Genomic DNA, 15995 nt, shown 5'->3' on the forward strand with positions numbered 1-15995 from the left:
CTGGAAGGAGTTCAGAGGTTGAAAAACTAATCCACGAGACAGAGGAAACGGCAAGGTTTCCCTTGACTCTATATGCACTAGTTACTAGTATATAGACACTAAAATAGTCACACTCACACATCTACTTGCACATGGGAGTGTAGGCTACTTTGTCTTTGAACCCTTTTGTGTCATACACTCTCCTAAACTGAGCTTTCATCTTCCCTGTGTTCCTCTCGGGAGAGATACCGGTAGATAAATACGTAGATCTATAGAGATACTTTACTGATCCCTATGTGGGGAAATTCTCACTGCCCTTTACGATTCCGTCAGCAGAGAGGGGGCTTTGGTGTTTACGGATTATACCCTTCATTTATCACCCTCCCTGCTTAGCCGTGTTTGGTTTCCAGCCGAGAGGCCACTGACTTTATAAAATTAACTAATTCAAACTATTTTTTGTGATCCTGTAAATACTGCTATGACATTCAGACGACCAAGCATTTGACACGCCTGAAATTCAGCATGATCAAAGTGTAGGGTGATTATGTCAAAAATAGAGGATCAGGGTAAAACTTTTTAGGTAAAGTGACAGAGATGGCATTTCCCAGAGTCTTACTTCCTAACGAGCTATTGTTGTCAGCTCTGTATGAGAAGATAAAAATGAATACTTAAGAATAAGAACTTAAGAAGGAACCATATGACAAAAACAAAAAACAAATGCAAGATTTTTCTTTTTCTTATGACCACTTCTGGGGCCTAACATTATTTTTCTTTCATTCAAAATAATAGCATTAAAGTTTATTCTAATGACCATTTTTGACAGTGACCTAAAATTATCTTTCCTTTATTCTTCAGGCAAAAATAAGACCCATAACAGGTTTAATATTGTTGCTGTCCAGTTGAAACCTTGCATGTCCAAAACCGTTACTGGAAATAGAGAACATAACATGTATTCCAATGGATTCAATGTATTATTATTCGCAAGCTAATATTTTTCATTGGTTTTACCAATGGTTGATGGTAAAAATAAAAAAATAAATCCTTTGGAGCTGGAGCCAGTGTGTGGATATTTGTCTTCTATTCACTTTGTCTTCTATACACACTAAATATTTATAAAACCCACAGACAAACTAATCAACTTTCAAGTACATTGCGTCACACATCACTGCAAAAACAAGGTTAATTTATTGAAAATAAATCAATATTAAATATGGAGTTAAGTTTTTCCCCCGATAGCGACGATATGTAACATTATTGCCACATTTCAGTGATGAACAGGCAACATGTGTCAATACGTTGCCCATTTTTCATAACAGTCGATCAAGCGTTCCACCTCAGCGACTTGTTATGCACTGCACTCGTCAAAGCAAAACATGCATCAACATTCCCTGATGTGCACAGCGTTGCACTTCAGAAACGCAACAGTTTCCAGATGCTCGTACTTCCTGTCAACTGTCTTATTATTGATGTATTCTCTTTTCCTTATCATCGTCCTCACTCGTTCGAATCCCTCTCTCTCTCTCTCATCCTCCATCCATCTGGAAAAAAGCCCTTGCTCAAAATAAAGGGACTCATTTGGCACTACAGCTGTGGTTCTGAAACCCCCCAAATTAATATGTGCTGCTGATCCCCATCTGAAAATATTTAGTGCCTGCAGGGACACCCTATACAAAGTAGTTGTATTTTTATCCGATATACAGTCTCTCAACGTGTCGCGTTGCGATGCTTTCTGAATTTATTTGCAAGTTTGCAAATTAATTATTTCGTTCATTTATCTGTTTAGTCTGCTTTAGCATCGGTTTATATCCGTGAAGTCACTTTATCTTAATGTGCCTTTTACTTTTACTTCCATATCTTAATGTGCTGCACTTTCTAGCATGTCTGTATATTTTTCTATATTCAGGACCCCATGAAGACTAGAAGGCACATCTACCGTATCATGTGCTTCTAAAGGGAATTGCTAAACAAACAAAATAGACATGTCTCTCGCTCTCCAGCATGATTGTTGTTTAGACTGCATTCTTGCTGTAATCTTTGGAGTTATGAAATATCTGGTAATATTCTTCCAGCTGAATTCCCTCCACGTTCTAGAGCTTGTGGCTGTGCACTGTGTTTTACATATATTCTACCAGTCCTCATCCGTAACCCCCAATCCAGCTTCCCATTTCTCCTTAATATATGGGGTAGATATTTCTTTACTTGCCATCAAACCTTTATACAGAGCTGAGATTACTCTACCCTTTTTCTATTCATATGCCTGAATCATAATCCTAATAACCTCATTCCTTGAGTCATGCCGTTTTTATCTCTTTTTCGTAGTAATCCCTCATTTGCAAGTACCGAAAAAACTCATGTTTATCTAAGTCAGCTCTCTCTCATTCTTGTCAGGTCTGAGGGGCTCCCTCCAGAGGTTGCAGCTGGAGTATGTGGACGTGGTCTTCGCCAACCGCCAAGACAGCAACACCCCCATGGAGGGTGGGTGACCAGTCTGACTGTGTGTTGTGGTGTGCTGGAGGTTGGATGGATGGATGGTGTGAGCAGTGACATTTCATTGTTGTTCTGTAACCCGGGGAGGTGAGAGTTTCCTGCAGGGTTGTCCTCAGTTGACTGTAGCGTTCGGACCAAAAGCATCCGCAGCTCTGTTGTTGTCGCTCTGGCTCCAGTCGGCTACATGTGTCTTTCTATCTTAAGCCCCCGCGTCTCCCCTGCCCTTGAAGACAAGGTTGAGAAACACACTTCAATTGAAACGTGAAAGTTTGCCTCATTTCTTTTTATTTCTGCTTCTGCCAATCTCACCCTCTCTCTCTCTCTCTCTCTCTCTCTCTCTCTCTCTTTCTTTCTCACACACACACACACACACACACACACACACACACACACACACACACACACACACACACACACACACACACACACACACACACTGAGATCAGTAGTTTCCTCAGAGTCTCGGTGTGCCTGCCCCCCTTCCCTCCTCAGCCCTCTGTACTCCACTGAAACAGGATTATCCAGTCCCCCAGGGGGGAGGGGGCTGCTGGTTTATTTTTGGGCTGGTCTCAATGAAAACGACTAGAAACAAAAATGAGCACACTCAGTCTGTATTAATGCAATTTGCCGGGTGCATGTCTCACGAAGACGATAAGAAAAATAACCGGCACTCCAAAGTCCTTCTGGTACTTTGGCGCGGGCAGCATACACGGATGCGTTTTGGTGTCAAGCCTTCCTCAGTGTGAATCAGTGAGGTCAAGAGACAGATTCGTGGCCAGACACGAATCTGTCGGTGCAATTCTTTTAAATAAATTGCCCTCGGCGCAGTGAGTTAGTCTAGCCACGCGAGGCTAGACAAGCCCTACTGTGCTCTCTATTCTTGTGCTAAATGCTGTGTGTGACTGTGTGTATGTGTGTGTGCACGGTTTACGTTCACCTCCATTCGTCTCTCTCTCAGCTTTATTGTCACATCACATAAAAAAAAGAAAGTGGGTCATTGCAAGGTCTATCATTGCCGTTTCAACTTTCAAGAAAGGTGGAAAGAGATAGCGGAGGACAGAAACAGAAAACGTGTCAGATATCGATATGGACAGTGTGTAATATAAAGTAACATAGTACACAGAAACAAATCCTTGGGCCTGTGTTGTCAGGACAGCGCGGTGACAGTGCAACGACAGCATGGCGACAGTGCGGCGAAAGCGCTTCTTCAACCGTCTGATGGTAGCTAGGTAAAAACTGTTGTGTCTGATGGGACTGGCAGACAATCCCCGGGGTGGGCAACATGATCAGTGACAGCGGGGACTGGCAGACAATCCCTGGGGTGGGCACCACCACCATCATCCAGTCTTGTGGCCTGTGCTTCTATGTAGATGGTGGTGATTAATTGTTTGTGATCACAGACAGACAGACCGGGGACCACCAGGGGTCCTTGGGGGGCTTCCATGGGGTCCCCAGACTTTTAAATGATTGATAGTTATAGGAACCAAAGCGACCCTTGCAGGTCTGTAACTCAGATTGAGTTCCCAGAGGTAGAAATCGTATCAAATGTGGGTCCGTGGCCTAATCCAGTGATTCCCAAAGTGGCTTCCAGGGAACCTGCATGGTTCCTTGAGGGCGTTCCAAATGAACCCTTACAGGTCTGTAACTCTGAGAGTGTACAAACAGAACTGAATTGGACACATTCCGTTTGTACACTCTCAGAGTAATGGGGGTCCTTGAGATTAAAAAAAGTTTGAGAACCACTGGCCTAATGTATATCAAATCGGGGGTGAGAATCTCTGCACAGTCATCATGTTCATTCTTCATTATACTGTAGCAGAGCAAGGCTTCTGATCCCGCTGAAGGTCAGTAACTCTCAGAAATGGGGACTGCGTGCACGAGAACAAGTCCCAGCTCCCTGCACCCATGCTGCGTCCATCGGCACTCTGTGGCATTCAATTTTTCTCTTTGAAGTTGCAGACCTACCAGAGCGGGGAAAGGGCAGCAAGTGTGTCAAAATTCCACTTTCTACACTGGCTACATCCGTTACGCCAGTGGTTCTCTCCAAACTTTTAATTTCACGGAACCCTTAAGCACAAACCACACCAAAGGGTCACGTTAAAAAATATGTTTTTTTAAGGTAAACCATAAAAAACGTTCCCACCATGACCTGCCGGCTTGAGGGAATCCGGGGATGACTCATTCATGGCTGTGTCCTTTTCCTACTACACTGGATGTGAGCTGAATGATGAAGCAAGCGAAGGGGGATGAATGCGTTGTATTTATCTAAAAGAATGAGTGTACTTCTTTGGTTAGAATACAGCGGATCAGGGACAGACACTTGCTTTTGCTTGCTGTTGCTTTTTATTTGAGACATGCTTATATACACGGAACACACATACCTGCATTAACTAGTTTAGACATATTCTTCCCTTCTAATTTACACCAAATCTCCTCAGCACCCTATCTACAAGTTCACGACACGTCACAACACGACAAGTTGTGATCTCATAGATCTGCTATTTTTGCCAAATGTTCGCCGCCAGAATAGGTATGCTAGTGTTTATGTGGCTTTAATCAAGGTTGTATATGATGTGAAAGGTGCCATGCACAAAGGAGTGTGGGTGCCATGTGTAGAGTTCATTGCCTGGTCATAATCATGACAGTCATGACGCAACTTCACCCTGTTTTATGCACCTTGCTACATTTACAATGTTAATATCTACAAATTTCAAATATAAAGTGCGCCACAGATGTTACAATTTTGCTCTGGCAGGTTATTAGCACCCATGAATTACATATTGTTCAATTAAAAGCATTTTTATCCGATCGCCATTTTCTCCGATCGCCATTTTCTCTTTTTTTTTCACCATAATATGCTTTCAACTATGCAACTCTATTGGTTGCACTCTGATACATTATACATTTTTGAGAAAATGGCCACCGATCGGATTAAAATGCTTGTGGGAACAATGGCTAATCGCCTGGTAAGACATACACGTGACTTGATTCACATAATGTGAGATAAAAGTGTGTGCAGGCGGGTGCGGGTATATGAATGCAGTTGTTTTCGTGGGGTAGAGTGCGGGTCAGCGGACAATCTAAGACTGTCTGATATGTTGCCAGTTGGGATGGACTCAAAAACAGCATACTGCATACTGTTGGCGCTGCTTAAAATGCAATTATATTTTTTTCATATCCATAGTGTAGTCTGCATATAATAATCTCTGCAAGTCTCAAGACAATGTTCCTATATGTGGTTCGCTTCAATTGTCACCATTTCTCATTATGTGCTGGAAAACCCATGCATCAGTTCACAGTGAAAATCGAATCTGTTCAGTCGACTTTAATGGAAATGCGGAGGAAAGTGCAAATAAGCACTAGGGAGGCATGAGACACTAGGCAGACTTGGCATCCATAAGCAGGCTTTGAATCAAATCACATTGCCATACATACACCATAACAAAGCTCTTTCATCCATGGGACTTTCAACCACCGTCCAAATGTCAAGCAATATAGAGTATACTGTATAGCAATGGCTGCAGTTTGGTGGAGACCTTGGACTTGAGTGAGTCCAGAACTGTTACTGTTCAGGAAAGTGAAAACAATTGTGTGTTCCAATGAATTCAATGTACTCATTATTTAGTCACAGGCTCTGAGCCTGTCGTTGATACTTTTCATTGGCTTCAATATTTATAAAACCCATGCTTGCCCATATTTATAGGCGAACATAAAAAATACTTTATTTTTTCCACACATTTTGAAAAATCTATTTTCAGATCAGATTTTGTAGGACGCCTATTTTCTGTCTTTTTATGTGACACTGTCACTGACAATAAAATAGGGCATTATTTGGTATGTTATGTAAGGGCCTTGGATGAACTATCTCCAGAGGTTAGGGAGAGTCTTTGTTCCACAGTTTTTAGTGGCTGTTGAGTGAGGGACATTCAAGGACAGCACATTCACACCTGGGCAGAATGCTAAACAACAGCAAAAGCTTGGGGGGATTTTCACACGATACATAATGAACGCACGCACGCACGCACGCATGCACGCACGCTGGCATATCCACACACAACACAGACTGATGTCTCAGGTGTCTACAGCCTCATCCATGCCCCATTATATAATGAATTGTAATTCCATGGGAGAGGCTTGTTCTGGGAGGGGTATGTGCACGGAAATAGCCTCTTGACATGAGCCATAGCATCATGCAACTAGAAAAGTTTGCTTTGCAGAGTGCACATCCTCCAGTCATCAAAACGTTGCTTGTGGCCCGGGCGGCTGGTGTAGCCGTCTGGGCACCTATAGGCTACTAGTCCAACCAGTTAACCCATTTTTACCTGAGAAAAGATTCTACAAATAATCTTCTAAATCCTGACAGTTTTCAGAAAACCCAATGTTTCTATGTCAGTGGTTCTCAAACATTTTCATGTCAAGGACCCACAGAATTATATGTATGTATAGGGCGACCCCCATCTGAAAATATGTTGTTCCAGGGACCCCCCCATGCAGAAGCAAAGATTTGAGTTAAAAACGTTCGCTCTGAAAGAATATATATTCAAAGATTTGTGTCACATTTTCGAGATATTTCATAAATAGCAGAACTACAAGCTCGATCTATGAGCTTGTATAACATAATTATGTATAACATAATTCCAGCCCCCAAAATGGGTTAAAAAGCTGGGGTGATGAATGTTCTTGAGGATTTGCTTTACCTTGGCTACACACTGCTAGGTGTATCCCCTGGAGGAAGGGAAACTCACCACCTACTATGTGTTGAGCTATCCGAACCACCCTCTGTAGTTTTTTGTTGTTGAGTTGAGTGCTCGTCAAGATGCTCTTGATGGTACTATTGTAGAATGCCCAGGATGCAGGGGCTCACCCTGAATTAGGCATTCTACTGCTTGGAGAGTACGAAGGAGGGTATGAAAAAGGAGACACCAAAACCATGCGTTCTATGGCATAGCAGGCACTGGGAGGCAAACTGGAACAGGACGTTTACTTTGCTCCCGGGTGGACATGCTTATGAATAAACAATATATTATATTTGAATGATTGTAACCTTTGTCAAATAATCGGTTCTGGAAAATAAAGGAAGACCTAATATGTTTATGTTTATTTTTTGATGTGCACAGTATAATTTATTGAGATACCTTCTGACTGGAAAGAATGAGCTGTCATCACGAGACAGGAGTCAACCCTTGTCCTGTCAACGTTGTCCCATATCTGCCACTGTCAGAAACTCAAGGTCTTTTCACAATACAACATTGCTTTGTCACAGCTTAATATTCACCTTCTTTGTTAATGCATTAATGACACATGCACGCACTCACGCACACGCACACACACACACACACACACACACACACACACACACACACACACACAAATTAATCAAACAAAACAAATGGTTTAAGGACATTTTATTATTCTGTACATATAGTGCACATCAAAAAACAAGAGATCAGAAAATGTGTGGTGTTCTCTTTTATTTTCCTGAACTGATTATTTGACAAAGGACGCAACTCGCAAATCATACATATTGTTTATTCTAATTGACTTCAATGCATTCCATTAATCTTCTGGCTCCAGTTTAGCTGCCAGCTCGAATTGCCGGACCAAGAAAGTGATGTACAGTATTGTTACTGTGTACCTTCCTTATTTCCATCTAGGAGGAACCCAAGGAAAGATGCTAACTTCCCCCCCCCCCCCCCCTACAAAAGTATACGTCATTGACCGCGCTATAGTGTAGCACTGAGCCTCACCTCAGATAAACCCCTGTTCCACGTTCATGGCCTCCAGATAAACGGCGTGGGTGCCACATATCGTGTGGGAAAAAAAAGCCAAGGAGGAACCTCCTTGGCTCGCTGCATTTCACTTTTTACTTCCAATCTTCGATCTCCCTCGCTGGTTTCCAGCTCTCTCTTGGAACACTCTCCCTGTGTCGCCTACACATTTTCAGTCCATAGAGAAATAGAGACTATGATAGTGAATCACTATTTTTAATCACAGTGCTGTGGGCTCATGACGCTCATCTCTACTTTCTGCTCTCCTCCTCACATATATTGAGGACAAGTCAGGTGTGAAGCGATCATGCAAATGTACTTTTCATCTTGTCGTTGGGCAACTTAATTCACATATTGGCAATTTCAAGCGGAGTGGTTACCAAGGTCACGGAATTCTTCGCTTTTTGACGTCCAAAAAAGTGGAACGAGAAATCATAACATTGACTCATTAGGAGATCTAAAGGTCAGAGGTGTTTTGACGAATGACAGTTCCTCAGTTCCTGAGGGATTCTCACGGTCCTTTACCATATTGCGACTTTCGTGAAGAACGATAGCACAGAACTGCCATAACTGTAAAAATGGTAGAATTCTAACGGAAACAATAAGGGGTCTACGCCCTTTGGGCTTGACCCCTAATCATGTGCGAGACCGAGACGAGACAGAGTAAATGATAATGTGTAGGCCTACTCAAGACCGGACTCGAGTACTGCAACACTAACCCATTGCCCATTAAAGATGGCTTCAAATTAGGCTTCAGTCTAATTTACCCAACTGTATACTGTGTGAGACAAGCCATGGCTTATGGCTGCCTCTGGGCATTTGCAGAGCTACAGTATGAGCTCTGGGCTATATGAGCTCTGGGCTATTTTAAAAATTAGGTCTGCTTTCACACTTCACCACCTCTGCCAACAAAATGTACCCATGCTGAAAATCAGCTATTACCCTGCTGCCCCTGCAGCACAACAACCCACTAAGGGTGATGTCCCCTGTAGCAGTCTCTAGGACATGGAATAATATGACTTGAGCAATCAATACCTGTAGTTCAACGGGTGTGCTTTTCTTCCGAGCACATTTCATGCCATTATCTTTGTTTCAATTGTCCTCTTACCACTAATGTTGCAGGTCGGCTGCTTTTAATGGCGTAAGCCTCTAATCGATTCTCATCCTGGCCAGTGTCTGGCACATAACGCAATTAGCCTAAATTGAACTGAAGAAGTCCATAACTCTGTCAATCTCTTCTGATGAAGAATTCGAGCAGAATACAAAACAATAATATGGGATTGAAAGTAAACAAAGGTAAATAATGCCTTTAACCACATTAACGTGGTTAATAAAGTATATTATTTTGTACCAAAAACAAAAAATATATATCACAAATGTCAAAAAGTGGAGATTTAAGGGTCACAATGCTGTACGTTGTGATGCAGTGCCTATTTTTTTGTTATTTTTCATACAACAAAGTACTGTATATTATATACAGTATAGGGCTATAAAGTGGTTAAATCAAGTCTCTCTGACAAAATAAAAGGATTAGTGGCGCCACCCACTGCTGAATTTCTGACAATGAAGCTAACTGCAACATGGTGTTTGTTGTCCTTACAGAGATAGTGAGGGCGATGACACATTTGATCAACACGGGCATGACTATGTACTGGGGAACATCACGGTGGTCTTCCATGGAGATTATGGTGAGTGGCAGAGCAGAGAATCACCAGAGAATATCAGGTCGAGACCCAAAAGAGAGATTAAATAAAGGGTGAAAATAGCAGATCTACAAGCACACAACAACGCGTCGCTTCGTGCCGTGTTGCGTGCTTGTAGTTCGGCTAGTTTCAATACTTCTTAATTATTGTTATATTTTATTCATGGCATTTCTTAGATTTTGTTTGTTTGTTTTCAAATGTATACAGTTATTTTAATATTTATTATTTTAAATTTATTTTTTAATGTAGAAAATGTACTCGAGTCGTGACCCCATAAAAATTGGTCCCGAATCACTGTTTGGGAAACAGACTATAGCTTGTGACTGCAGCAAGTTGTTGCCATGGGCTCTGTAACATTTGGCACTGCAACAAGCATTTGCTGCCAAAAATCAGTTGTCTTCAACGACAAACACTGTTGTGTGACTGACAAAGCATAAAATTGAGAAGTGCTTATAGCTTGTAGTCTAGAGGTTATTTTATATTTACCATAACATGGCCATCAAAACTTTAAGGTCAAATGTTGCACAAGAATTTCCCCCAAAATGATATTAGCCTGTATACTACAGGCTAATATCATTTGGGCGGAAAGTTGTTATTGAACACTGAAGAGAGTATAAATGCAACCATAAGGGTTTTACTGTGTAGTTTGAAAAGGTCAACATCATTTTTTCCCCTTTGCTTTCTCTCATGTTCTCTCTCTCATCCTCCCATCTCCTCTCTCTTCCTCCATACATGTTCAGGAGGCGTACTCTGTGGCCAGGCAGTTCAATCTCATCCCTCCGGTTTGTGAGCAGGCTGAGTATCACTTCTTCCATAGGGACAAGGTTGAGGCACAGCTACCAGAGCTTTATCACAAGATAGGCAAGTGGAATCTGAGAAAGAATAAAAACAAGGAAAACAGGAAAACAAATAAATATTTATACATATCCTGCTCATATTGGTTGTTGTCCAATCACAGGTGTGGGTGTGGTGTCTTGGTCACCGTTGGCCAGTGGAATCATCTCTGGGAAGTATGAGAATGGTATTCCGGAAACTTCCAGGGCGTCGATGAAGGTATAAAAACATTTTTTTATAAAGTTTTTACTATCAACTTTGTATATATAGATCACTGCCATCTCCAGTGTTTCTCTACTGCTGTTCTGTTTGCTCCAGCATTACGAGTGGTTGAAGGATAAGGTAGTGAGCGAGGATGGCACCAAACAACAGGCAAAGTTGAAGGACCTGGGGCTCATCGCAGAGAAGCTGGGCTGCACTCTGCCACAGCTAGCCATAGGTAAGAGACATTATACACCACTAAGCTCCCATGGACCATTGTATAATGGGAACTATCCGTCTGCATGGCTGAAGTACTATAGCTTTCCGGCCTCGTTCAAATAACGATAAAGTACACCTCAGCCATGTTCAAATTACATATGCCTCATCACTAGGACATAAAACATATCAACCATTTCCATATACTGACATGCTTGAATAACTTTAATTAAAAAAGGCAGTCACCTTAATTTGTGACCATGTCACAATGTTATAATATTGTAGAGAGTTTTCTTTACTGTTATTGCTAGTTCAGTGATGCTCATGGCAATAATAACAAGAAGGTAATCTTGTGTAATGTTCCTTCAACATCCAATAATTTATTGCCAAAAAAACTACTTTACAGTTGATTGGGAATTTGTTTCGGTGTGCTTAGTGATAACAAGAACATAACTACTCAATATATAAAAGATTGTCCACATTATAATATGGTACCATCCCATATTATGTACTATATATGATACGCTCTTAAAGGACCACTTCACCACTTTTCAACCTATCTTCATATAATAGGTCCTCACTAATAATCTTGAAAAAAAAGAAATTCTTTTTTTTTAATATTTTTTTTATCCCACGATTTTGTAACCCATTTTTCACCCCTGTGTCAATCATCTAATGTGATCCTGGGCTCTACACACCCTCCGCCAACCTGGGGAGAGCAACGGACTTAACTCATGCTTCCTTCATGCTTGAGTGTCCAAGTTGCTACTTTACACCTGACAGGGGGGAGTTTCCCTGGTTGGACGTAGCGCGTGGAAGGAACACGTTATTCCAACCAGTTCCTTTCCCCTCCATCAGGCGCCCCGGCTGGCCAGGGGGAGGCAGTTTAGAGACCAGGATTACTGCATGTTTTTGTGAGGGTAAAAAAAAGAAATTCTACTCAGTCTGTGTCTCATAGGAGGGCTGTGGGCAGTTTAGAAACCCTTTTCCAGTGACATCATCGATGATAAAAACTGCAGGCTTTCTAGTCCTGAAAAGTTGCAATGTGAAAATGGAAGACATCATTCTCACGATAATGAAAATCTAAACATTTTTGTAGAAAAATATAGTTTAAAAAATAATCTGCCTAATGATGATGTCACTGGAAGACAGTTTCTAAACTGCCCACAACCCTCCTATGAGACACAGACTGAGTAGAAAAAAATTGTGCCATTTTATCATGATTATTAGTGAGGACCTATTATATGAAAATAGGTTGAAAAGTGGTGAAGTGGTCCTTTAAGGGATGGATTGAAATGCCTGTGCTTATGTAGTTCACAATTTACGTAACTGGTGAAGCATTTAAGATACGGTAGGATACGGATAGCAGATTGCTTCAGGGTAAGTGCTATTGTTGATGTGAGATATTACAGATTATTTTACCTGAAGGGGAATAATTGAATGGTTGGCTGGATGAGAGGAGTCCTTTCAAATATTAAAAATATTTCCGCTTGATGCGGGTGTGCATGGGATAACTGGAAAAGATTGGGCTTTTCATATAAAGTCTATAAAGAATAGTCTTTGGTGAGCTTTTTTATGGACGGTGATGGTGTTTTCGTTCCAGGTAGGAGGAGATTGTGGTACCCAGGTATTGAAAATGTTCCACTCACTCTATTGCCTCCCGGTTATCGATGACCAATGCTAGTAGCTCTCTTTGAATTTAATGGAAGTTCACTACAAGTTCTATTATTATTATTATTACCGGTATTATTATTATTATTTTAATGTTCCGTTCCAGGTTCCAGTCAACGAGAGTGGAGACCTCGTTCCTACAGTGAAACTTGTCTCATCACACCCACAAGTTGTCATGACCATGTCAACTCTTTTTTTAACTGACTGGGAACTAGCACAGCACTGGACAGATGCTCACATACTTAGTGCTCAGATACTGTACTTCCATTACAACAGTTGTTAAGGCAACAGGTCTGTAATCACGTCTTAAACCACTGTCAGTGGGTTTCTTTATGCACAGGAATGTTAATTGCAATGTTATAGCATGCTTGTACTACACTGTTGGAAAGACCAATAAAAGTACCAGCACAACGTTTTAAAGTAACTAGTGAGGACACAAGCTCAGGGACTTCAGCTTAAGAATAAAACATCACATTAGCATTCACATGAAAGATAGCTACCTTCGTTGAACCTTGAAAACAAAACAGAGGCTTTTGAGCTAAGCTCAGTCTACCCTCTGCTGAAAATACTGCTACTTATGCCTGTAATAATGCCTTAAATGCTTTATTTACTACTCCCAAATTGTAGCCTGGTGCCTGAGGAATGAGGGTGTGAGCTCAGTGCTACTGGGATCCTCTAATGCCAGCCAGCTCACAGAGAACCTAGGAGCCATACAGGTACAAAGGACATTTCATAATTGCGCAACACAAGAAAGACATCTAGATTGAGATTAGTATCTCATTCGTTGTTGTTGTATAGGCATCTTGTAAGTGTAATTGCATTGCATGATTCATACACAAAGGCAGTGATTTTCCACCAAATAAACCCTATTGTCCCTATCCCTATTTTGGGGCAAACTTCTGGCAAAAATATTACTACATGCTCAGAAGTGATGCATTGTGTACTTGTTAATCATCCCATTTCAGCAAAGAGATTTGGTGTAGGGTCGAAAAAAGAAGGGGACCTACTAAGATTCCCTGTGGGACAGTTTGCAGGGTTTAAGTGGTTAAAACCATAATATAATATAATATATTGAATAGAATACAGAAATACAAAATTAGCTGGGCAAAATAATGCCGGGGTTTATGAGGTTTTTCTCTCACACGTGACATGCTATTGTAAAAAAGGATTTTATGTAAACTTGTGTGCTCTTACATTTTTTTGTATGCATCACAGGTAATTCCAAAGATGACAGCGAGCATTGCCTCAGAAGTGGATCACATATTGGGTAATCGTCCTCACAATAAGAAGGAGATGAAGGACCCACACCATTGAGCTGTGGACCCTTTGAGAACTGTGACCAAGAAGCATATTAAAGTTCACTCCTCACAGCCATAGCACATTAAGTCTGTGCCCAACCTTGCTTGTGTGTGCGACGTGCGTATATGACTGAGTGTGTGACTGCATAGTGACCATTTTGCTTGGCTCCTTGTCTGTACGAAGATCAACCAGTACTCATTATTGTAGAATGAGCGCTTTGACAAAACTTGCATGTTACAGCTGTTGTGAATTATCTCCATGCTGTCCAAATGGCAGCCTCTGGTGGACATTTCTCGGCCATATACAGTACATTGATTGGACCCAGTCCAACCACATGTTAAGATCCAGCCAAGCAGAATACTGGTATGCAATTATTTTCTGCTCCAAACAAGTCCTTGGTTTAATCTAAGGCAGAAAAAGCTATATTATCTGTTGTGAATACAATCTCACACAGCAGAGATGGTTACTACACTACAACTACTGTACACACAAAACTGATGGACAGTCGCAAAGACAAGTTCCTGGAATTAAGGTTTGTGTACTTAAACATGGAAATCTGTTTTGAGGCCTTTGGATTCAAGGCATCCTATTGGTTGGTGTGCCAGAGAATAGCTTACAGGTGTTGTGAAAAATATTTACTGTAATTGTGCCCTTCCCTTGTTCCCTTGTTCATGTGATAAAGATTTTCAGTATGAACTGAACATGCCCACTCTCTCAATTGTGTTGCTACAATACCAAGAGCTAAACAGAAATGTATTGCTGTATTGACTGACTGTTCTATTTGTTTCCTTATTTGATAAGCGGCTGACAGGATAAGCATATGATTTGCCATTTGCAATGCAAAAAGGCAGTTTAAAAAGAAAATACTAGCATGCATCAAAACAGTTCATCTGTGCCCGTCAGCTGTATTATCATTTTAACTGCCAGACATTCTGTCAGTGGTGATAATTTTAGATTCATTTAATTTGAATCTGTATCTTCGGAAGAATATTTGTATAGTCAAATGGAGTAGTAGGCCTACCCTGAAGGGTGCGTCTGTGGATTTTAAATACAGAGCCATGAAGATAATAAAGATACTGTTTTCTCCAAGCCATTTTGTGTAATATGGCAATGTTACTGAAAAGAAAAGAAATGTCTTCAAAATGTATTCTTGGTGTTGTGCATCATATTTGTATATACAAATAAATACCCTACAATTATCCTGTGGACTGTTTTATCAGGCAAACAATCTTATTTATGTACAGATGTTCTATTCACTGGTGGTCTAATTAAATTTGTACTTTTGTAGGTCAGTTAAAGGGTGCGTTCGGAAATGCGCACCGGGAGCGTACTCGCCTTTTGCATTGCACAGTGCGCTCAGTGCGCTATTTCCGAACGCGCCCATAAGATCAAGTTCAATCTGATATAGGCCTACTTGTCAGCAGACCCAATACAAAGTTATACATTATTAGACTGTTATTGTGGCAGTCCCACTGAGAAAGAAGAGGGGTGATCCCGATCCGACTCATCCGAGTACTACAAAAAGGTACAAATCTGGCGTGTGTGTGTGACACTGCTAAACAGTGCCATCCAGGCGTATTAGTGAGTTGTTTCAGGCAGATTTTCGTGCTCAGCCAGACGGACAGACACTGGGTCGGACCTTAGAGTATAGGGTCGGACACGTACGCACACACGCACACACGCACACACACACACACACACACACACACACACACACACACACACACACACACACACACACACACGCACGCACGCACGCACGCACGCACACACACACACACACACACACACACACACACACACACACACACACACACACACAGCCACGCAATGGAGT

General features: G+C 41.4%; 1 protein-coding gene across 7 annotated transcripts in view; it reads left to right on the plus strand.

Moving 5' to 3' along the window:
* The window catches only part of kcnab1b (potassium voltage-gated channel subfamily A regulatory beta subunit 1b), a 57183-nt gene extending 41839 nt beyond the window's left edge, over positions 1 to 15344 (plus strand). For all 7 annotated transcript variants that reach the window (XM_080778373.1, XM_080778374.1, XM_080778371.1 and 4 more), the window contains 7 exons: positions 2368 to 2454; positions 9837 to 9922; positions 10678 to 10798; positions 10896 to 10990; positions 11090 to 11210; positions 13487 to 13575; positions 14075 to 15344. In XM_080778373.1, coding sequence (XP_080634499.1) covers positions 2368 to 2454; positions 9837 to 9922; positions 10678 to 10798; positions 10896 to 10990; positions 11090 to 11210; positions 13487 to 13575; positions 14075 to 14173 — 698 coding nt within the window. In that variant the 3' untranslated portion in view covers positions 14174 to 15344. The remainder of the gene's footprint in view (positions 1 to 2367; positions 2455 to 9836; positions 9923 to 10677; positions 10799 to 10895; positions 10991 to 11089; positions 11211 to 13486; positions 13576 to 14074) is intronic.
* The last annotated feature ends 651 nt before the right edge of the window (positions 15345 to 15995 follow it).

Source organism: Protomyctophum bolini (genome assembly GCF_963924005.1).
Source record: "Protomyctophum bolini genome assembly, chromosome: 12".
NCBI classification, from domain to species: domain Eukaryota; kingdom Metazoa; phylum Chordata; class Actinopteri; order Myctophiformes; family Myctophidae; genus Protomyctophum; species Protomyctophum bolini.